Below are 23,586 nucleotides of genomic sequence, written 5' to 3' on the forward strand. Positions count from 1 at the left end.
CAAACGCGGACACGTGTCCATCTGGATGGCTTGCCTGCGGATCCGTTGACCTGGTTTTCGGGTACGGATCCGAGCCGATGGTTAACATTTGCAGTTTCTCTTCGGCCAGGCTCAGGCGTACACGTCGCAGGAACGTGGAAGAGGGCCAACTGTCAACGGTTTAGAGGAAGGGAAGCGATCAAGAGGGATATATCTGGACCCACGCGGCAAGCTGGTTTGAGAAGATCGCCCGCTGAATGAAAGATTAGGAAGAACCCGTGGAGAAGACGAAGAACGCATTAGAAGAAAAGATCACAAGAAGAAGGAGAAGAAGAAAAGTCTGAAGAAGAGGAAGAAATGGGTAGCTCAAGAGAGGTCGCGTTGATGGCGGGGAGGAAGCTGCCGCAGGCGGGGTCATTAATACCGCCGGTGGGGCTCGCCGACCTCGCGCTGGTCGGCGCCCTGGCCAACACGACAGAGGAGCTGGCGGCCGCCGCCGCCGCGCCGCTCAAATTCCACCGGGCCAACGCGAGATTCCTCTTCCGGGCGGCGAAGATTCTCTCCGCCGTCCTCGAATTTCTCTGCCAGTCGTCGTCGCCGAGGAATTCTCCTTCCCCGGGCCTCCCCCGCGCCGCCAACGCCTGTTTCCGAGAGCTCTACGTCCTCTTCCACCGCGCCCGGATCGTCCTCGACTACTGCGGCGGGCCGTCCAGGCTGTGGCTCTTCGTGAACAACTCCCGCGTGGCCGCCCACTTCCACGACGTGGCTCAGGAGATGGCCACGCTGATGGACGTCCTCCCCGCGCGGGAGCTCGCCCTCGACGACGACCTGCTGGAGCAGATCGAGCTGCTCCGCCGCCAGAGCCACCGCCCCCCCCCCTCGCTCGACCCCCGCGACGACGCCCTCCGCCGCCGCGTCTCCGCCTTCCTCGACGGCTTCTGCAACGGCCAGCCCCCCGACCCGGCGACCCTCCATCGGGTCTTCGTCGCCGAGCTGGGGATCCGCGACGCCGCGTCCTGCCGCGCCGAGATCGACTTCCTCGAGGAGCGAATCCACGCCCAGGAAGACGACCTCGACGACCCCGCCCTCGCCCACGCCGTCGTCGCCCTCGCCCGCTACGCTCGCTTCGCGCTCTTCGGCCTCACCGGCGGCAGACCCGTCGCCGCCGCCGCTGACTCCCCCGCCGAGCCCGCCCCGCCCAAGGAGTTGTGCTGCCCCATCAGCCTTGACCTGATGCGGGACCCGGTCGTCGTCGCCACGGGCCAGACCTACGACCGCGCCGCCATCGCGCAGTGGCTCGACGAGGGCCACCGCACCTGCCCCACCTCCGGGCAGCCCCTGGCCCACACCCGGCTCGTCCCCAACCGCGCCCTCCGCAACCTCATCGCGCAGTGGTGCGCCGCCAGCGGCGTCCCCTACGACTCCCCCGCCCTCGGCGCCGCCTCCCTCCCCATCCCCCCCGCCGCCGCGGCCGCCAACCGCGCCACGGCTCGGCTCCTGGTCCAGCAGCTCGCGCGCGGGTCCGCCGTGGCGGAGTCCGCGCGGGAGCTCCGGCTGCTGGCCCGCGCCGGCCAGGAGAACCGCCGCTGCGTGGCAGAGGAAGGCGCCGTGCCGGCGCTGCGGCGCGTGCTCCGCTCGCCGGACCCCGCCGCGCAGGCCCACGCCGTCACCGCCATCCTCAACCTCTCCCTGCTCGACTCCAACCGCGGCTTGATAATGCGCGAGCCGGGCTGCCTGCACTCCATCGTCCTGGTCTCGACCCGCGGGCTGACCGTCGAGGCCAGGGAGAACGCCGCGGCGGTGCTCTTCAGCCTCTCCGCCGTGCACGGCTACAAGCCGCCGATCGCCGCCGAGCCCGGCGCGCTCGAGTCCCTCGCGGCGCTCCTGCGAGGGGGCACCTCGGGGGGGAAGAAGGACGCCGTCGCCGCGCTGTTCAACCTCGCCGCCCACCCCCAGACCAGCGACCGGATGGTGGAGAGCGGCGTCGCGGCGGCGCTGGTGGCGGCGCTGGGGACGGAGGTGGTGGCGGAGGAGGCGGCGGCCGCGCTGGCGCTGCTCGCGCGGCAGCCGGCGGGGACGGCGGCGCTGTCCGCAGACCCGCGGGCGCTGAGCGGGCTGCTGGGGCTCATGCGCCGGGGGTCTCCGCGCGGCAAGGAGAACGCGGTGGCGGCGCTGCTCGAGATTTGTCGGACCGGCGGCGCCGCCGCGGCTCAGAGGGTCGCCCGCGCCCCCGCGTTGGGGTCCCTTGTACAGACCATTCTCTTCACCGGGACCAAGCGGGCCAGGCGCAAGGCTGCGTCTCTCGTTAGGCTCTGCCGCCGGACCGCCGCCGCGTCTCCCCTCACCGGCGGCTGGCCCATGCCCCTCGGCGGCGCCGCCGAGTTCTCCTCCGTCCTCGACTCCTCCGCCGCCGTCCCCGCCACTTAACCATCTCTCTCTCTCTCTCTCTCCTCTCTCTCTCTCTCTCTCTCTCTCTCTCACACACACACACACACTCTATCTGTGTTGATGGCGCACACACAGTTCATTTATTCATTGAACCAGGAGAGGGGAAGAAGAAAAGAACCCCTCGCTGGTCGGAGAACAACAGTTTCAGGAATGCAATCTGTTCATCTGAAGAAGAGCCCTTATTGGTTGAAGAACAACAATTCGAATAATACAATCTGTTCATCTGAAGAACCCTTATTGGTTGAAGAACAACAATTCGAATAAACAATCTGCACATTTGAAGAAGAGCCCTTGTTGGTTGAAGAACAACAATTCGAATAATACAATCTGCACATTTGAAGAAGAGCCCTTGTTGGTTGAAGCACAACAATTCGAATAACACAATCTGCACATTTGAAGAAGATCCCTTGTTGGTTGAAGAACAACGATTCGAATAATACAATCTGTTCCTCACTTCCTCTGTCGCCACATGCATGATCTCATAATGCAAAATCACGCACAGGAAATTTTCCTCTTTCATGAATGCCCTTGTAGAAAGCACAAAGACAAATTACATAATATGAGGGTTTTTTTGTATATGCATTGTTGTTTAGGGTTTTTTCGGTTTGACTTGTCGGAGCGTCGCCGCCGCGCTTTCTTCAACGCATATCGCAAAACTACTGACCGACCAAATTATAATTATTAGATATTACTGGTTTTAATAATTTCCCGCTTTATCAGTCAAGATATCGATGGGGATATTTTTGACTTTCACCCATCTACTGTCGATGATGTTATTGCTCCAATTAATTTAATGAATATTTTTTATTTCACAGTAACAGTTTCGTCGGATAAAAATCAAAGTAGAGATCGGTTAGCGGATTGCGTAGAAAGTTCGATTTCGAAATTTTTCGACAAGTCCTCCGAAGTCGAGAAGTCTGACTTAGCCGCAAAGCGTGGATCTTCGATAGGCGACGGCAGCGCGGCCTCAAAATTTTCCGGCCGCTCGTCGGATTTCGTTGTTGAAGAAAAACGCGATCTGTTTGATGTTCGTGTCGGCTTTGAATCTGCACTCTACATCTCCCTTGTTGATTCTTCGTTTTGCTGTGGTTAATCTCGCTCCGATTTGATCGTTAAGTTCGGCGGCTGTTCCAGGGAAATTTTCCCGGTTGAATCTCAGTTGGCTGACGATTTTTCGGGCCTTCATGGCGAGGTAGATGGCGCAAATGGAAGAATCCAATGAGGATTCTGTGAAGGTCCTGGAACAAGAGGGGAAGTCCAGCAATAGCGATGAAAGTCTTCGGGCTGCGGAATCGTCTCCCTATAGAGCGCTTTCCTTCTCTAGCTGGTGCAACAATGACGAGATCGGAGCTCCTGCCCCGTCTCCAGATGGCGCTTCACCGGATGACGTTCCCTTCCTTCAACAGGGCGGATCATCTAGAGATACTCGTCAGGATGGGAAAATGAGCAGTTCCAACTATCTCCCTCTGGACGTGGAGCAAGGTGCGAGATCTACGAACGGTGAATTTGAAGATGGCATAAATCATCAAAGCGTTTTGTCCTTGAAGGTCGTGCTGAAGACATTGTTCTTGATTTTATTGTGGTACACATCCAGCACATGTTTGACGCTGTAAGTGCCCTTTTCTCCTGCTCCTCCCGTTAATGAGTCGACTTCAATGAAATTGACGTTTCTTTGGCCCAATTTTGGATTAGAAGAAATTTAGCTTGTATGAATCAAGTATTTATTGGTTTGATGCCCGTACTGGTAGTCGTTTCAGTTTCCAAATTTCAGAGTATATTAAATTCTTGTGCAAAAAAACTGTGGAAAACCTCAGAAACTTATGAGATCGAGTGGCTGAGGACGAAATTTTCATCGAAGAAACTTTGGAACGAAATGAAACTGAACAGGGTGAAAAGGGATCCGCTACTCAAAAACTTTATTTTGATACCCAACACGAAGGTGTTAACAAACTAAATGATACGAACAAAACTCCAGCATCATCTCCATTTTGCTGATTTCACGAGCAGATATAACAAGTCGTTGCTGGGGAACAAGCTTGGAAACTTTCCTGCCCCATTGTTGATGAACACGATACACTTTGTGATGCAAGCTGTACTCTCGAGGTTGATCTTATGGTGTCGGCCTCGGAATGCGGATAACAAGGCAAAAATTACTTGGCATGATTATTTCTTCAAAGGTTTGTACTTAGTTCTGGATGTGGATCAGTTTTAATGATGTCTTCTTTTTCTTCTGAATCTTCAAAATTTTCTTCCTATATTTTGTTCTTGCAGTAGTGCCGACTGCACTCGGAACAGCATTGGATATAAACCTCAGCAATACTTCACTTGTTTTCATCTCCGTCACTTTTGCGACCATGGTCTTTTCTTAAAATTTCCAATTTCTTCTTCTATTTTTTGCCCCGAGGAACCATCATAATACGTTTTATTCTTATCTCGGCGCAGTGTAAATCTGCCTCTCCAATATTTCTCCTTCTGTTTGCCTTTGCGTTCAGGTTCGCTTTCTCAATCTTTTGAATCGATTCTTTCTTTTTGGTTTATACCGTTGAAATCAATTCCCAATCTTTTTTATCTCCTATCAGGTTAGAGAGTCCCAGTTTTAAGCTCCTGGGTATCATATTAATAATTTCTTTGGGAGTGCTTCTTGCAGGTACATGCCTTTTCGATTTTGATATTTAACAATGTAAAGCATGTTCCTCGAATAATGATCATCTAACTTCAGCCTGTTGTCAGTTTCCAAAGAGACTGAATTTGAATTCTGGGGATTCATTTTGGTATTATTCTCTTCTGTTATGTCGGGATTTCGCTGGTCAATGACTCAGATCCTTCTCCAGGTGAACGTCTATTATTTTCCCATTTGAAATTTATGCTGCCATAAAATCCATTCTGATTGTTATTTTGTTCCTCTTTGATCGATGTCCGAAATTTCATGAAGAAAGAAACCTATGGTAAGCTTTCCCTGCAACCTTCTTCTATCTTTAGCTACTTTGAAAATTCTGGCGTAATGTTTGAATTTTTTAATATTTAACCTTTTTTGGTTAATGTCGTTCTTTTTCTACTTATCCATTTTAGGACTCAAAAATCCACTCATGTTAATGAGCTATGTCACCCCCGTGATGTCAGTAGCAACCTTGGTGTTCTCTCTCATACTTGACCCCTGGTCGGAGTTTAAAAACAGTGGCTACTTTGATAGCTCTGAGCACATTGTTCGGAGTTGCTTGCTGATGTTCCTGGGAGGAGCATTAGCTTTTGGTATGGTGAGTTCAACGGTTTTAAATAGGCCCCAAATCCCGATCAAAAAGCTTTTAAACATTCTTTAATATTTGCAGGTTTTGACTGAGTACATTCTGGTTTCCGTAACCAGTGCTGTAACAGTGACCATTGCAGGTGTTGTTAAGGAAGCTGTGACTATAATGGTACGCTTTGATATTTCGCAAAGACGATACTTTTTATCGTGTCAATGGGCCCAGAAGTTCATCGTGTGATTTTCTTTTGCATTTTTTATTATTAATTTTAATTTTGTCTTGTTATGGGTATTTTTTTTATAATATTCGTGTAGTTCTGGGAAAAACTGTAATATTCTTGCACTTCATCAGGAAAGATATTTGAATTATTTTCATTTTTTTAATTGATTTTGTTCAATGAGCAGAGAAGTTTCTGATACACTACCGTATGGAATGGTAAAAATTCTTGTAAAATGAACTCACAGATTGCCTCCTCGCTCCTAGCCCTGATCGTATAGAACACCCACGTCGTCTCCGTTCTTCTCTGCAACCACGATCCTTGAAAAGCCTCACGCCGAATGCAGCTCCCGCTCCTCAAGAATAGCCTGCTCCAGAAAATCCCAAAGCTTCCGTGCCTTTCCCCTCCTCCTTTCCTTTATTTATAACCCTCCGTTTCTTTATTTCCTTTCTAAGCTAATTCAAGAATCCGTTCGTTATTTGGCCAGCTCAGTGCCAGCTGGCCCACTAACTTCCCGCCCGTTCCTTTCATTGTGGCTCTGAAAAAAATTATCATATTTTTATTCTGCATCAGAAAATATATTTTTGAACTATTTTTCATGTTTTCTGTTAGTTTGTTTTTGTTACATGACCTGAGAAGCTTCCTCCAAATTCCTGTTTAATAATAACTATCTGATGATAATAATCCCTTAAGTTTCATAATAATCTTGTGATTCTGGAAAAAAACTACAATATTTGGAACCCATCTGAAAATATATTTTGAACTATTTTTCACCTTATTGTTAAATGAGCCGAGAAGCTCCTTTGAAGCTGCTAGTCGTGGCTCTTTTGTAATATTATTGTGCTTCTAAAAAGATATGGTATTTACACGCCACATTAGAAAAATATGTTTTAAGTATTTTTCATGTTTTTTGTTGGAGTATTCAATTTTCTTTCCTTTACTCTTTGGAGTTGGGTTCAATATTTGGATAGATTCTATAGAAATAACAAAAAATGTTTCCCGAAGATTTTGAATCCTAATTTCACTTATAGCTTTCATGTATCCTTGTTGACATCTCCAGTTGGAGAAAGTTTATCAACGTGTGAGCCCAAAAGAACTAACTCTTGTGACTGTATTAGGACACTGGGTTGATCTAATAATTTAGTGATGCAATCTTCCACTAGATTCAAAACGCATATGAGACAAATCCGTATTCTCGATGAGAAAAGGGATACATGGATCGCAAATGTCTGTAGAGAAATGTAAACGAAGGATAGCAAGGAGAGGTAAGAGGGATATACTCTCCTTCTGAGGGATCGTGGAAGCTGGCCGCTGGATCGGACGACTTCAGCTGCTGGGAAGAGGATCTCCTGCCTGGGTCTCGAACTAACTGTTTTTTCATAGCTTGGAAGGAAAACAACTCTTTATTTATAGGTCTTCTTCAACTCTGCTTTCCCGCCCATTATTAAAAAACTTTCCCACGTGTGGATTAGTCCGCACGTGTGGGATTATTTACTCGTCTCTTCTTCGTCTGGTAAGTTATAAGGAGATGTTTATCATTACTTCCGGCGCCAAAGACCAATTGGTCCCCAATTGGGAAGCTAGGGAATTGGCGTTGAACTGTGTTGACATCTTCCCAAGTAGCTTCGAAATTTTGCAGATTCTTCCACTTGACCAGCACTTGCATACCATCTCTGTTGAAGCAATAAGACAGGATGCAATCAGGGTAGACCTGCCATTCCAAAGTATCAGACAAGTTAGACGGAATATCCAAGGTAGCTGTATGATCACCAATAGCTTTTTTAAGTTGGGAAACATGAAAAACTGGGTGGAGTCGGCAGGTCTTGGGAAGAACAATTTTATAAGCAACTGGTCCCAATTTCTTAAGAATTTTATAAGGCACGAAATAACGCGGAGACAGTTTTTCACAGGGGGCTAATTCTCAAGTTCATATGGTACTGCCTGATTCTCAAGTTCACTGAATCTCCTTCCCCAAATTCCACATTACGCCTGTGTTTGTCAGATTGATACTTCATATTATGTTTCGCCTTAGACTAGTACGCTTTGAGCACAGTTAGAATGCGATCTCTTTCTTGCAGCAGAGTATCCAGAGAATTTAAGGGGGTAGCTGGGCTACCATATCTCAAAAGATGTGGTGGGTCTCTTCCATACTCAGCCTTAAAAGGTGTCATCTTGATAGCTGAATGGAATGACATATTGTAACTATACTCAGCCCATGGTAACCATTTCACCCACTGTTTGGGTTTTTCTGAAGGAAAACATCTTAAGTAGCATTCAAGACTTCAGTCTTGAATCCCAGTTTCTGGTGGGTAAGAAGAACTGAGACGTAATGTTGTGCCCTGGACCTTGTGTAATTCTTTCCAGAACCCACTGGTGAACACACTGCCTCTGGGTACCGGATGTAACCTGACAATTTCCTTGGTAAACACCATACCAATGTCATGAGTTGAACAGGGATGTTTGATCGGAATGAAGTGAGCATATTTACTCAGTCTATCTACTACTACTAAGATAGAGTTGAATCCCGGGGAATTTGGTAAGCCCTCAGTAAAGTCAAGAGATATGTCTTCCCATATTTTATCAGGGATTTGTAAAGGTGTTAGCAACCCAGCAGGACACAATGTGGACCGTATGTGTCTGGCAAATGTGAGATGAGGAGACATCAGACTTGATTTTCTTCTTCATGTCTCGCCAATAAAATTGCTGGGATACCCGTTTGTATGTTTTCAAGAACCCCACAACCTTTGCATCATGCAATTCGTTTAGCAACTTATCAATCAAGGAGGAAGTACGTGGGAGTACCAACTTTGCCTTATAAAACAAAAGGTTTTGGAGGAGAGAGCAACTAGGATAATTACCATCATTGGCCATTACTGGATTCTTAATTTTAGAGAGTTATGGGTCTTGAGAAATCTCTAATTCTAACTGATTTTGGTCCAAACAATGAGTCATGGTTATATTGTTAATGGACATATCTCCCATTGAATGAGATAAGGCATCTGCAACAGTGTTACTCTTGCCTGTTTTGTCTTTGATTTCAAAGTTATATCTCAAGAGCTTGGAGATCCACTTGTGGTAAGGTTGTGGTATCCCTTGTTGATCATTGAGATACTTAAGAGAAGCCTGATCGGTCAGAATACAAAAAATTCTGAAAAGTAGATAATGTTTCCACTTATTAACTGCCCGCACAACTGCCATCAATTCTCTTTCATAAGTAGATTTTGTTTGAGCTCTAGCAGATAATGATTTGCTGAAGTAAGCTATAGGATGAGAATCTTGTATTAATACTGCTCCCCCTCCAAAACCAGATGGGTCTGTTTCAATGGTAACAGGCTTTGAGAAGTCTGGAAGGCTGAGTATGGGTGTAGTGGCCAGAGCTTCTTTTAATGATAAAAGGCTTGGTTGGATTATGGTGTCCACTGGAACATGTTCTTTTTGAGTAGCATTGTCAAAGGAAAAGCTTTACTGGAGTAATGACGTACAAATCTTCTGTAATAGTTTGTCAATCCCAGAAATCCATGCAACTGCTTGAGATTTGTAGGAGTTGGCCAGTTTTGGACAGCTTTGACCTTCCCGGCATCAATAGAGACCCCTTCAGCAGATAACCAATGACCCAAAAATTCTATTCTATCCCTATGGAATTGACGCATTTTTTTCGAATTGACGCATAACTGATTTTTCTGCTGCAATTCCAACACTATTTTAAGATGTGATTCGTGTTCCTCTAAGGATTTTATGTATATGAGAATATCATCAAAAAATACTAGTGTAAATTTTCTCAAATATGGCTGGAAAATTGAGTTCATCAATCCTTGAAACGTAGCTGGAGCTGTTGATAGACCAAAAGGCATAACTTAAAATTCATAGTGTCCCTAATGAGTTTTGAAAGCGGTCTTGGGAATGCCATCTTCGAACATTCTGATCTGATAGTAGCCTGACTTTAGGTATAATTTTGTAAAGATAGTTGTCCCCTGTAATTCTTCCAATAATTCTTCCTGTATGGGAATCGTTAATCTATTGGGAACAGAAATTCTGTTTAAAGCTCTGAAGTCAATGCATATTGTCCACCCTCATCCTTCATCTTAATCAGTAATGCAGGACTCGAAAATGGACTGGTCGAATGTTTGATGATTTGGTCCTCCAACATCTCTTGAATCAATGTCTCAATTTCATTCTTGTGCAAAAAGGAATATCTGTAGGGCCTCAAGTATACAGGTCTATGATACGATACCAGATCTAGGCTCGTATCGGAAGGACGGTAGAGGACGAGGAGAGGTAGAATTTCCCGGGGTAGAGAGGTGAAACGGGAAGGATCCGTGGGAAGTCGAGCAGAGGGGGTAGGGATCGGCCGGGGACAAGCCGCCTGAAGAAACTGTGAAGTAGAGACGATCTCGAGAACGGGGATCGTAGAGAGAGAGAGGGAGACCAGACCTAGACGAGGAGAGGGGAGACAAGAAGACCTTACTTCAATCTACTTCTTCTTGGCTGCCGTCCTAAAGGGAGGGCATCCCTATTTGAAGGAAATACAACAATCACTAAATGACTGAAATGCCCCTGTGGGCTAATATGACTAAACTACCCCCTAGGATCCTATCATTACCCCCTTGAAAAACCAGCTAGTCCTCAAGCTGGTGTATCAGTGGCTTGTGCGGTGGGTCCCCCTAGGGCAGCAGCGGAGGTGAGCGCGGGCAGCGTGGTGGGACAGAGGTGATCCAGGAATCAGGTGTATTCGATGATCTAACTCTCATTTGTGTGGTAATCTCATGTTTGACTCAAATACCGAAGTGTATAATGAATCATAATTCGAAATGATAGATGAGAGTTGAAGAGTAACAGAGCTTGATTCGGATTGCATAGTTCAGCTAGTCTTCTGAATTTCTTTTGCTTCTGATGATGTCTTGAGGTGGCAGATTATAGGTAACTCCGTTGGGGCGAAATTCAGGATCTGATTACAACGTATATATCAAGTATTTCCATAACACTTTGAGAGTTAAAATGTTGTAATTGGAGTAGAACCAGTCCAACATCTTGAGCCATTGGACCCCTAATACCACATCAAATCTGCCAAGAGATAGTGGGAAGAAATCTTGGATGATGTCCATACCTTGAATATAGAGGAGCACATTGAGACATATACCTTGGGACGACCTCAAGTAGCCATCCCCCAGCATCACATCAAATCGGGATCTAGCTATGATCGGGATTTCCAAGGAGTTCAAAATTGCAGGGTTTATGAAATTATAAGTAGCTTCCCCATTGCAGGGTTTATGAATTCTTCAGATTACCACTACTGTTTGGAGGTGATTTTAACGTGACATTGGAGGCGGAAGACAGGCCTAATGGAGCGGGAGGACGTGACCCTGGATCTGAAGAATTCTGGGCTCTTATCGCAGATGCATCACTAAAGGAAATGCGGCCGGGGGATTGCACATACACATGGAGGAGCTCGGCGGGCCCTACAACTCTCTCGCGGCTGGATCGATTTCTATGCTCGGTGGAGATCCTTGAAAAATTCCCGTTGGCAGATGTGAGATCGCTTCCTTGACCGTTGTCAGACCACACTCCGATAATTTGGCATTCGCAAGAGAGAACCTCGCGATCCACATATTTCAAAATGGACAGGTCTTGGCTTCTAGAGGAGGGCTTCAAGGAGGAGATAACAAGATGGTGGACTGATGTTCTACAACAGGGGTCTGCCACAACAAATCTGTCCAACAAAATTGGAGCCCTACGCAACCATCTCTTGGAATTGAGAAAACATATAAGAGAGAGGCGAAATAGAAGGCGAGTCGAAGCTCTGGCCAAAATCAGGGTTTTGGATGACCTAGAAGATGTTAGAGTTTTAACACAAGCGGAATCAAGAGAGCGCCACAAACATAGAGAGATAATTGCCGGTGAGGATAAGAAAGTGGAGATGGATTGGAGACAGAGGTCGAGACAACTGTGGCTGGAGGGAGATGCCAACACAAGATTCTTTCATCTCGTAGCAAATGGGAGGAAGCGAATAAATCAGATATTGAGGGTGCAAGCAGGAAACTAAGAATACGTCGGTGCCCGAGCTGTTGGCAGAGCACTGACAGATCACTTTAGGAGCTTCTCAAGACGAGGGGCTAGACACCAATGGAGGTGGAGCGGAAGAGGAGCAACTAGACTAAATGCGACACAGCAGAGAGACCTGGTGCGTCCTTTCTCAGAAACAGAAGTCCTTGCTGCAATCAAGGGACTAAATGGGGAAGGAGCGCCGGGGCCAAATGGCCGCCCATTCTTCTTTTATAATGTCTTTTGGGAGACAATCAAGGCAGAGGTAATGGCTACAGTGGAAGAATTTCGACAAGGAAACTTTGGGTTGGAAAAAATCAACCGTGCTTATTTGGTTCTCCTCCCAAAATGTCAAGGAGCTACTAGAGTGGGAGATTTTCGACCTATAGCGCTATCCAATTCCATATATCTTATCATAGCCAAGGTCTTGGCCAATCGGCTCAGGGAAGTGATAGGCGACTTGGTATGTCCTTTTCAATCTGCCTTTATTCCTGGGAGACAACTGATTGATGGTGCAGTCGTTGCATCAGAAATCTTGACCGCATGGAAAAGATTGAAAGTCAGAGGTTTCATGTGGAAAGTTGATTTTGCAAAGGCATACGACTGCCTTGACTGGGAATTCTCATGGGCCTCTCTAAGGCGTCGTGGTTTTCCAGCAGAATGGGTAGGATGTATTACATCGCACTCTTTCGCGGTGCTGGTGAATGGACACCCCGAAGGAGGTTGGATTCAACCGCAACGAGGGGTTAGACAAGGATGGCCTCTAGCCCCGCTACTTTTTGTCTTGGCCGTGGATGCCCTTTCCATAAGCACAATGGAGGCTTGCTCCAATGGTCTACTAAACGGTTTTCGGACCCCAAGTTTTCCGGCAGGTATTCCTCTTCTACAATATGCGGACGATACCACCTTTTTCATAGAGGGGGCTGAGGAGGAGGCCAAAAATCTATCCATCCTACTTGACCTTTTCGCAGACTGTTCAGGACTACACATTAACCGTGCCAAATCAGCCGTTGGGTTCGGATTATCGCAAGAGGAGGAAGCTCTCTGTTCTAGAGCCTTGGGGACACCTAGTGGTATACTTCCCATGAAATATCTGGGTCTTCCATTGACAGGGGTTTGGATCAAAGCTTTAGACTGGCATCCAGAAGTGGAGAAGATAAAGCGGAAGTTGGAGGGATGGCAAAGCAGAGTGTTATCGAGGGGGGGACGATTGGTGCTTCTACGCCACGTGCTGTCAGTGATACCTATTTTCTACCTCTCAGTGTTGAAACTATCAGTGGGGACCAAGAAGTGTCTAGAAAGTATGATGAGAAGATTTCTATGGAAAGGTTCAGGATCGGAGTAAGGGAGGGGGATATCCCTCGTATCGTGGGATATTGTATGCAGACCAGTTCGCTTGGGGGGACTAGGAGTTCTTAAATTACAAGATCTCAACCTAACATTACTGGCCAAGTGGGTGTACAGACTTATGGGACAGGATACATCGATGGCTACACTAGTTTTGAAAGACATGTATGGCTCGAGTTTGAACTGGGAAGTTTACGGATATCCAGTCCGAGCAGCCTCTGCATTTTGGCAAGAGGTATGTGTTTCCTCAAGTCCGTGATTTCTTCGAAGCCAAGCTAGGAGATGGCACGTCATTCCGGTTTTGGCTAGACGCATGGATCCCCCTGGGCACATTGAAGGCAAAATTCCCACTCTTGTATGCCCATGCAACAGTGAGCGAGTGTTGGGATGGCACATGGACCCATGCCTAGGCGACACCTTATCCGACCAAAGGCTGGAAGACTATACCAGGTTGCAGCAAACAATAATCCACCTACACCCGCTAGGAGGGACACAGGATGGGTGGAAGTGGATAGGCGTATCCTTTTCTGTTCGAGATGCTTATGCGAAGCTTAGCCGCAGACAGGAAGGGGAGGAACCGAGGATACTTTACGCGTGTCGCACCATATGGAGAAAAGTTTCCCCTTAAGGTGAAAATATTCTGTTGGCTGCTCCTCCGACAAAGAATAGTGACAAAGGTTTTTCGGAGGAGATGGCTCCTAGAAGCTTCGGCATTGTGTGCTATGTGTACAAACGGTGATGAGGATTGCGCTCACCTCTTTTTTGATTGTTCCTTTGCCCGAACGGTATGGACTTGTGAGCCACTCAAGGGGGTGGATATCTCATCAGAGGTGGCGTTTTGGGAGTCACCACAAAATGGAGCACCTAGGGGGCGAGCTGGACAGGTTCGGCCCTTCGCAGTACTATGGGCACTATGGCTGCACAGGAATGAAGTCATCTTCAACGAACGGGAAGCATCGACGGATGCGGTGATACAAGCAGCTGCGGGTTTTACTGTTGCATGGTGTAAAATCCCAAGGCCAAGGCCCTGGACGGCCTTTTAGGCCCTTCATGTACTTATCGTTTATATTTTTATCTCACTGGGAAGGTCACCGACGTTGTGTGATCTCCCCTATCCTTATTTCAAAAAAAAATAAGTAGCTTTCCCATCTATCAGGATTACCACATTAGAGCCTTTGATAGAACCCCACAATTTGAGTGCCCCTGTAGCAGCCTGTCTTCGAGCTTGCCTCAAATTTACTCTTGCCATGAATAGTGCACCTTCTGTTATGGGATCCTCATCGGTCTGCATTAAGTCCTCTTCCTACACAGGGTCAGAAATCCCAGTCATTTCATCTCCTTCTCTAATCAGAATAAGGTTTTAATTTTTCCGGCTGCGGTGTCCCGAAGTAAGCTTGTCATTACAATAATAACAAAGTCCTTTATCTTTCCTTTGCTGTTATTCTGCGTCGGTGATCCTCAAATTTCTTCTTCGACCTGACCTTTCATACTGTGCTTTTCTGTGATTGGTCTGAGTGCTAATGTGAGGTTGAACATTGTTGTTGTTTGGTGGTTTGTACTGACTTGAAAAAGTAGTATGTGTTCTTGAAGTATGCACGGTGACAGGCCTCTGACTTGCATTTGTATCGTGTGATATCTCCGCATAAGGGGGCACAGATTGCCAAGATCTATAGAGTATTCCTAAATCAGCTTCAGCCCGCAGCGACAGGTCCATAATTTCCCTTAACCCATAGGGTCTGTAACGTAGCACTTCTGTCCTAATTTCTGGTAGCAAACCTCTGAGGTAGGCATTTTCTTTGATTTCTGGAGCTATAATCGGCAATTGAATGATGATGGCTTCAAATTCCGTCCGGTATGCTTCAACTTAATTCTTCTGTTGGATTTCGAAGAGTTGTTGATGCAGAACGTGAACTGCTAAAGCCTATCTCCCTTCGAAGTGATTCTTAAAGTCTAGCCAAGTCAACATACCGAAATTTTCTTCCATATGGATGAATTCGTTCTTTTCTCTGGCTGCTGTGCTGGAACTTCTGAATAAGAGCAGTTATTTACAATAACTGGTGGCTTGTTCTTTAATTGCACATTTATGTTTGCCATTTCTTGCATAATGTGGTCAAGCACATTTGTAACTCTGCTTTGGTTTGCCTCTACTTTGAGAGCTAGTGCTTCTAGTTTCTCTTCAAGATCAGCCATTAAATCTGAGGAATCTAGTAGCTCTGATAACAAAAATGTTAGGACACTGGGTCGATCTAATAATTTAGTGATGCAATCTTCCACTAGATTCAAAACGCATATGAGACAAATCCGTATTCTCGATGAGAAAAGGGATACATGGATCGCAAATGTCTGTAGAGAAATGTAAACGAAGGATAGCAAGGAGAGGAAGAGGGATATACTCTCCTTCTGAGGGATCGTGGAAGCTGGCCGCTGGATCGGACGACTTCAGCTGCTGGGAAGAGGATCTCCTGCCTGGGTCTCGAACTAACTGTTTTTTCATAGCTTGGAAGGAAAACAACTCTTTATTTATAGGTCTTCTTCAACTCCGCTTTCCCGCCCATTATTCAAAAACTTTCCCACGTGTGGATTAGTCCGCACGTGTTGGATTATTTACTCGTCTCTTCTTCGTCTGGTAAGTTCTAAGGAGATGTTTATTAGACTGTTAATGGTTTGAGCCATGTTTTTGGGGATAATATTTCATCAGATTTTGCGATTAATATTTCTTCAATTTGTTTCTCGTCAAGGCTACAATTTCAATGGTTTAAATTTCTAAAATCATTCTCAGGCTGCGGTATTTTACTTCCACGACAAGTTTACGTGGTTAAAAGGCGTTGGGTTACTCACAATCATGATCGGAGTCAGTCTCTTCAACGTGTACAAGTAAGTCCGTTTTTTACTACTGTTTCAGTATTTCTAAACCTTGGATCCTCTTTTTTTTTTCCTGTTTTTAAAACTGAAAATTATCTCCCTCTAGTTGAAATTGGCGATAATTTAGTGTTTTCCTTTTGTAATATACTTTCCAGTAAAGTTACGAAGATCTGAATTTCTCATGTTCTCTCATGCGCAGGTATCAAAAATTGAAACAAGAATCTTCCTCGACCACTTCAACTGAATCAACCAAGTACGTTATTCTCGACGAAATGGATTCGCTTGAAGATTCTCCCCCGACAAAATAATCATTATTTGGTGACAATCCATGCAGGTAATCAATCACAAGCCCCTTTTATATATCCTGACTGATTTTTTCCACCAATTATAATTTTAGTATTGCAAAGATGAAAACTTGTATATTATCTGCAAAAAGTTCATTATTTTTAATTTTTGAGGTGTTGCCATTAAGCCATAAGTGTAGAGGAAGAAGTTCATTATTTTTAATTTTCAAGAAATTGTTGAACAAGTTAGCTATATTACGGGGAGCTGTTTCTGGATCATTTTCTTGTTTTCCATCGAGAAACATCATTGAGAAACTAAACATTTTCATCCAGAATGAAAACTGTATCGACCTTCATTTATGCCTTTTGTTTTTATTTTTGCAGCTATAATCATTCAGTGATTTGAACTATTAAGGAGCATGGAGTCAACGAAGGATCCTGGAGAAATTCAGATTTTGCATTTTTTCTCCAAAATTCACGGCTTTCTATTTATTCATTTGCTTTGTCAACCGATTTTTCTAGAAGGTCCTGTACAAAAGCGTCATTATTTAAAATTGATCTGTAGACAACAATGGGAATGTGTTATGACTCTCTTATGTATAATTCGTCGTTACTGGTCATGAGAAGATGTCTTCTATATCGAAGCCGACGATGACTCAAAATTAACCAATGTTTTTTCTTACTATAAAATTAGCCAATGTTGAAACGACATAAAAGGCAATTCAGTTGCCTAGTTTAATCAGAATCCAGATCGGTTGGGTGGAACGATGACGTCCATGCAGGATCTGTGATGCATCTATCCACTCGTCTACAGATAGGCTGAATCGGTTACTGGCAGATCAACGGACTGGCAAGATCGGCTTTTCATATTTCTTCCAGAGGTCAAGAGAATCTCCCAACCCCTCACTGAATTCCAAGAAAATGTGTCCAACCTTCAAGCATTCAAATCCTCAAGTGTGTGTCCCACACGTTAACCTCCAGTTGTTCTCCTTTTCTTATTTTGATTTATCCTAGTCAAGACCTTATTAGGATAAATCCCGCACGTTAACCTCCATATGTTCTCCTTTTCAAATTCTTTGAGTTGATGGAATCGATAATTTATGAAACCTACAATTTCTTCCTCCAGCAATGGAGCTGACTGAAATTCAATCCTGACAGAAATTCCCAAAATTTAAGGGGATCGATTTAGCATTGAAGATCGTAACATATTTAGTAGATGAGATCGATTGACATTGCTTTGAAATTGCTGATCCTTTTTTTTTGTATAATATAGAAGATCACCCAACTTGGTGACCCTCCGTACACATGGACGTGGAAGGGTCTAGGCCAAAAAGCATAAGCCCATCCTTCCCCCCATATCCACCACCTCATCCAGGACCAAACCAACAAAAAACCAGTCTCTCTACATCATTTATAGCCCTTTCCACCGACATTGCCGCCCCCTTGAAGACGACCTCATTGTGGTGAGACCATATCGCCCAAAGCACCACAAATCTCAGCCCCCGTTCCTTGCCAATCCCATGCTGGCGCCGCGGCAGTGTGGCCCATAACTGCGAGCTCGACGTAACCTCAGCCCCTGGCTAGCCCATAGCGCCCGAGCAAGTTGACAATGGAAGAAAAGATGCTCGCACTCCTCTTCCTCCTCCGTACACACAAGGCATAGTGAAGATTCAGCCAGAAAAAACCTTCGCCGTCTCACGCGGGTCATTATCCGCTTCCTGGCAAGCAGCCATGCAAACACCCTGACCTTTAAAGGAATCTTTTGCCTCCAGATTGAGCGACATGCCATTAAGATGATTGGGTCCTCATAGTGGTGTGGTCTCAAACTCTGGTAAGCACCTCGGCTGGAGAACGGACCCGATGCCCATACCCACCCATCTGTCATCCCCAACATTGGCCTCCAGTTGTTCAGAGTTTGCTGAAGGCTTAAAAAATCCTCCACCCGCTGACTAGATAAGATGGCCGCAAAAGTTGGACACCACACTCCATCCCAACACTCTTCTACCAAGGCATGCTGGTGACGGAGTCATCCATGCGACGACCAATTGTCCATCCAAAACCTAAAACCGGCGCCATTCCCCAATTGGGCCCAGAAAAACTCCCTGACCAATGGCACACCTTCCTCAGGCCTCTCCAAAACCTAAAACCGACGCCCCCCTCACATTACGCATCAACTTCTCCCAATCCAGATTGGATCCGTATCTGTCCCTCTCCACCTCCTTAATCAAGTCACCCTCCGGTCCCACGATCCGTCCAACCCATTTCGTCAATAGCGCCACATTCAGTGTATTTAGGTCAGGCACCCCAAGTCCCCCCTGTTTAGTTGGCGTGCAGATGTCATTCCATGAAACCAGCGCTATGACACGTCCTTCCCCTGCATTTGCCCCCTTCCAAAAAAATCTCCGCATGATCCGGCTCCGGCGTTTCTCAACACCCACCAGAATTTTAAACGGATAAATAAAAAGTTGGAATTGCTGATAATACCGATCGCAGCAGCACTAGTCTCCCTCCTCGCGATAAGACTCTTTGCTTCCAACCCTCCAACCGTCTCTCCACCTTCTCCACCACTAGTTGCCAGTCTGCTTGTTGTAGGCTATCAACAGATAGGGGTAGCCTCAGGTATCTCATAGGCAATGAACCCACTGGCGTTTCAAGCGCACTGGCACACTGGGTCTCCTCCTCCATCGATAGGCCGAAACCCACAAATTCCGATTTTCCTCTGTTGATGTGCAGTCCCGAACAATTTGCGAACAGCCGCAAGAGTGCCGCCAAATTCTTGGCCTCCTCTACCGATCCCTCGATGAAGAACAGTGTATCATCGGCATACTGTAACAGAGGGATGCCTAATGGCTGGCTTGGCGTCTGAAAACCTCTAATACAACCCCTTCCACATACCAAAGAAGTACATATGGCTAGTACATCAGCTGCCAGAACAAAAAGCATCGGCGCTAGTGGACACCCTTGTCTGAGCCCTCTCTATGGTCTGATCCACCCCCCTTCTGGGCGTCCATTTACCAAAACGGCAAACGACTGAGACGTCACGCATCGCTTCACCCATTTGATCCATTCCTCCGGGAAACCCCTCCTTCGTAGCGCTGCCCATAGGAACCGCCAATCCAAAGCATCATATTCCTTCGCAAAATCTACCTTCCACATGAACCCCTTGGTCCCATTCTTCTTCCACGAAGCAATAATCTCCCCTGCCATGACTGCACAGTCAACAAGCTGTCTCCCCGGAACAAAAACAGACTGAAACGGCCCAACCAAGTCCCCAAGTACCCCTTGTAATCGATTAGCCAGTACCTTTACCACAATGAGATATATGGAGTTGGATAACGATATGGGCCGGTAATCGCCTACATTCTCTGCTCCTTGCCGCTTCGGTAGTAAGAATAAGAAGGATTTGTTTATCCTTTCCATATTTGTTTGAGGGTTCCTGAGCTCCCCCAATGTGGCGATCACATCATCTTTGACCTCACTCCAGAACTCCTTGTAGAAAAACACCGGTATGCCGTCCGGTCCTAGGGCGCCTTCGCCATTCAGCCCTGCCATAGCTGCCCGAACCTCCTCCATATCAAAAGGAAGCACCAGACCATCTCTCTGCCCTTGCGTTAACTGAGACGCCCCTTGGCCCGTCCACCGCCAACTGTTCCGACCCCCCGCCGTGACATCAAATGAAAGTGCCCTGCCATTGCTCGACCCACTGCCTATGTCCCTGTAACCCTTTGCGATCCAACCTTCACTGATAATATCTGATTCATTCTCCGTCGTTCATTTGCTACAAGGTGGAAAAACCTCGTGTTTGCATCCCCCTCCTTTAACCATTGCTGCTGGGATCTTTGTCTCCAATTCATTTCCTCCTTCCTATCCTCCTCTGCCACCACACATCTCCACTTCTTTCGCTCCTGAAGCTCCGCACCCATTACTGTCCGACCGTCCTCCACCTCATCTAGTTCTCTAATTCTTGTGAGGGCCTCGACTCTCACTTTACATCTCGCCTCCCTTATCCTCCTTCTGTAGCTTTTCAAGTGATATCTCAACCCATCTATGCGAGTTGCCAATCTGCTCGCCCCTGGCTCCTGCTCCGAATGTATCCGCCATATGTCCTTTACCTCCTCTTTGAAACCCCCTTCTCGTAACCATGACTTGTCAAATTTAAAGTATGTGGTCCGCCCATGGCCCTCATGAGACTTCCACATGATCGGTGTACGGTCCGATATAGGCCTAGGCAAGGCTCTTACATCTCCCCCCGGGAATCTCTCCATCAACTCCACTAAGCATAAGAACCTATCCAGCCGAGGCTTAGAAGCCGCTCTCCCCAAACTCCTCCATGTGAAACAACAGTCAATCGACCCCATATCCTGCAACCCTGCTTCCGCTAAAAAAGCCCAGAACTCCTCCGATCCTTGGTCTCTCCCCCTCCATTAGGCCTATCATTTGCCCCCAGGGTCACATTGAAATCCCCCCCAATCAACAATAGCAACCCTCGAAATTTATCCACAAGTTCCGCCAGCTCCAACCATAGCCCCTCCCTCAGACTGGCGTTCACAGGTCCATAATGCTGATCCATAATGCTGATCTATTTGAAATAGCTGATCTATATTGGTGGCCAAAACCCTCCAAGAATAGCCTCTGGGATCTCCTGTAAACCCCCATGATATGGTAAAGAGAGGATATTAGGGGAAGCAGTGAGTGGAGATTCCCTGCAGAGAGCCGGATGAGGGGAGACCCTCACGTCCGGTTCGGGCGGGGATATCCCGACCCTAGTATCATTATGCCTTTGCAATGTTAGTACATTCATATTTCATGGGCTTAATGAAAAAAAAATGTGAAAAAAGGCTAGTAAGCTGTTTGAATCTGAACTGTGTTGCTTGACTTTCTTTGAACCAGCCGACTTAGGTTGATGGCCAAGCCCTTTGTATAATGGCTTAATAGGCTGAAACTAAGAATAAGGAAAATGAAAAAAAATTGAACTGGCTTAATGGCCTGATTAGATCTGACCTGATATCCAAAAAAGTGCTTTCGGTTCATTGGCCTGAAACACATTCGCTTTGGTTGATTCAGGCTTGTGTGATCGTGTGCGGAGCACCATTTCACAGTCATGCGGTGCAGTTCGAATTTTCCAACTGCACTTTGTGCAGCCCGCAGGATGTGCAGACCCTAATTTTTCGTTTCTTTCACTTTTTATCTCTCATCTCTCTCTCTCTCTTACTCTGTCATTTTCTCTCTCTCCCTCTCCCTCTCTCATTCTCAGAAAAGGGGCAATCAGAAATTCACCTACTTGATAGTGCTGGAAATTATAAATATTTATTTTAATGGACTAATGACCTGCTGAAAGAAAATGAAAAAAAAAACAAAATGAAAAAAAATAAAAATATCTATAGATCTCAGACTCCCCAACTACAATAGAATGATGAGTTGACGAAGAAGGATTTGTCGACCAATGGATCCTACCAAAATTAGATCGTACTTACAATCAGCTCATCCTCTGTTCGTCCTCTACCAATGTCATTGGCATATGACAATGGTGTCTACTACGACATCAGTGCCCTATATGACATCGACAACAATGACAAGTTTATAATGTGTATAATGCTGGGAAGAGACTCATGGCCGGACTGACGGCAGACGTTTGTCGTTGACGTAGACATGAATGATGACAGATTTTAGGGACTCAGCTGACAGACGAGGTTGTCAATGTCATAGACGCCCCATGACAATAACACCACCAAATTTTTGACATCCGTCCATACATGTCGTTGTCATGCATCATCAATTCATCATCATCCAGGCATGCCGATCCCTATTTGATCTACCGAACTCCTCAGGCAAGGGTTTGGCCTTGACTGGGCCTCGAACATTTCTCAAAAGCCTAATAGGCCAAATTACCTCGCAACAGAAGATAAATTATCTAGGCCCATTAAAGGCCCACATTTCTCAAAAGCCCAATGGTCCAAATTACCTCATTTCAAAAGAGAGATTTTCTTGGTCCATTAAGCCCACTTGTCTCAAAAGCCCACTAGGTCAAATTACCTAGCGTCATAAGGGGAATTTTCTCGGCCCATTAAGCCCACTTGTCTCAAAAGCCCAATAGGTCAAATTACCTCACGTCAGAAGGGAAATTATCTCGGCCCATTAGGCCCACGTTTCTCAAAAGCCCAATGGGTCAAATTACCCTGTATCAGAAGATAGATTATCTCGGCCCAGTTAGGCTCACATTTCTCAAAAGCCCAATGGGCCAAATTACCTTACATGCTAAACACGTTGACCTTGGGCTGTGAGATCCTTAGATTTGCCATCATCCACATCCTGCAAAAGAAAACATCTCAGTAGATTAAGCAAAATAAAGGATTTTCAATTGGCATTTGAATCGGCCAAGAATTGACTTGGGTCTTAATGGGTTTCTTAAAAAAACAGTTTTGATGTAAAATCATGCAAAAACAAACTCACCCGGCATGACATTTTAGGAACAGCATGCATTGATTGTGAAATTCCCATGAAATAAATCCCAGAGATATGCTAGCAATCAGTTGAAACGAGTATAAATCATGGGAGACTTTTATTTTCCGAGCTTTGTTTCTGATTGAATCTCAGGAACTTGAAAAACAATAGCGTAACACAGCTTAAGATATAAAACACAGAAAATCCAATAAAATCAACCCATAAAAATAAATGCCACGGTCAGGTTGTCTCGGGCTGTCAATAAAGGGATCTCCACCTCCAAGCTCCGAAAGTATCTATAAAAGGGTATGTCAGGCACATAAAATATTTGAATATTTATCATTTTCTATGAGAATTCAACAACACAATCAATATTTTCGAGGCATTGAACTTGTAAGAATATTGATGCGTCTTTTATCTCAATCAAATCACAATGTACCAATATTGATCAATATTAATATCAAGAATCCAAAATTCATGTGTATTCCATCCCAAATAGCATCATATATACACGAAATGAGTATTCAAAGAAGATAAACGCTGTGAAGCATCATATTAAATTTTATTATGTTTACCATTACTTGGTCTATTGTGTATTATGATGTGAATATAAGATGCCACATCATGAGTGAATTGAACTTAAGGGTTTTCATAGATATCTAAAACAAAATATTTCAAAATCGATCTTGGAAAGCCATATAAATGAAATCTTTTTAAATGCATGTAC

The 23,586-nt window shown here is 45.8% G+C and overlaps 3 protein-coding genes across 3 annotated transcripts; 2 read left to right on the plus strand and 1 right to left on the minus strand.

Annotated features, from left to right (window-relative positions):
- Positions 1-75: 75 nt before the first annotated feature.
- LOC144701327 (U-box domain-containing protein 17-like) lies at positions 76-2,770 on the plus strand. Its single transcript, XM_078573116.1, has one exon. It carries the CDS (start codon positions 337-339, stop codon positions 2,404-2,406), a length of 2,070 nt encoding a protein of 689 aa, XP_078429242.1. The 5' UTR covers positions 76-336; the 3' UTR covers positions 2,407-2,770.
- Positions 2,771-3,281: 511 nt separating this feature from the next.
- LOC144701328 (Nucleotide/sugar transporter family protein) lies at positions 3,282-17,062 on the plus strand. The gene is made up of 12 exons (XM_078573117.1): positions 3,282-4,036; positions 4,435-4,604; positions 4,699-4,784; positions 4,870-4,919; positions 5,007-5,074; positions 5,158-5,258; positions 5,360-5,372; positions 5,497-5,681; positions 5,754-5,840; positions 16,052-16,146; positions 16,334-16,468; positions 16,803-17,062. The coding sequence occupies exons 1-11, from the start codon at positions 3,624-3,626 to the stop codon at positions 16,440-16,442; spliced, it is 1,377 nt and encodes a 458-aa protein (XP_078429243.1). The 5' UTR covers positions 3,282-3,623; the 3' UTR covers positions 16,443-16,468; positions 16,803-17,062.
- Positions 17,063-18,541: 1,479 nt separating this feature from the next.
- Positions 18,542-20,617, minus strand: LOC144701450 (uncharacterized). Its single transcript, XM_078573258.1, has 4 exons — positions 20,214-20,617; positions 19,722-20,133; positions 18,903-19,280; positions 18,542-18,844 (listed from the first exon to the last, which is right to left on the minus strand). Exons 1-4 carry the CDS (start codon positions 20,615-20,617, stop codon positions 18,542-18,544), a joined length of 1,497 nt encoding a protein of 498 aa, XP_078429384.1.
- Between the last annotated feature and the right edge of the window lie 2,969 nt (positions 20,618-23,586).

This window comes from Wolffia australiana, chromosome 3 (assembly GCF_029677425.1).
Source record: "Wolffia australiana isolate 7733 chromosome 3, ASM2967742v1".
Classification (NCBI taxonomy): Eukaryota; Viridiplantae; Streptophyta; class Magnoliopsida; order Alismatales; family Araceae; genus Wolffia; species Wolffia australiana.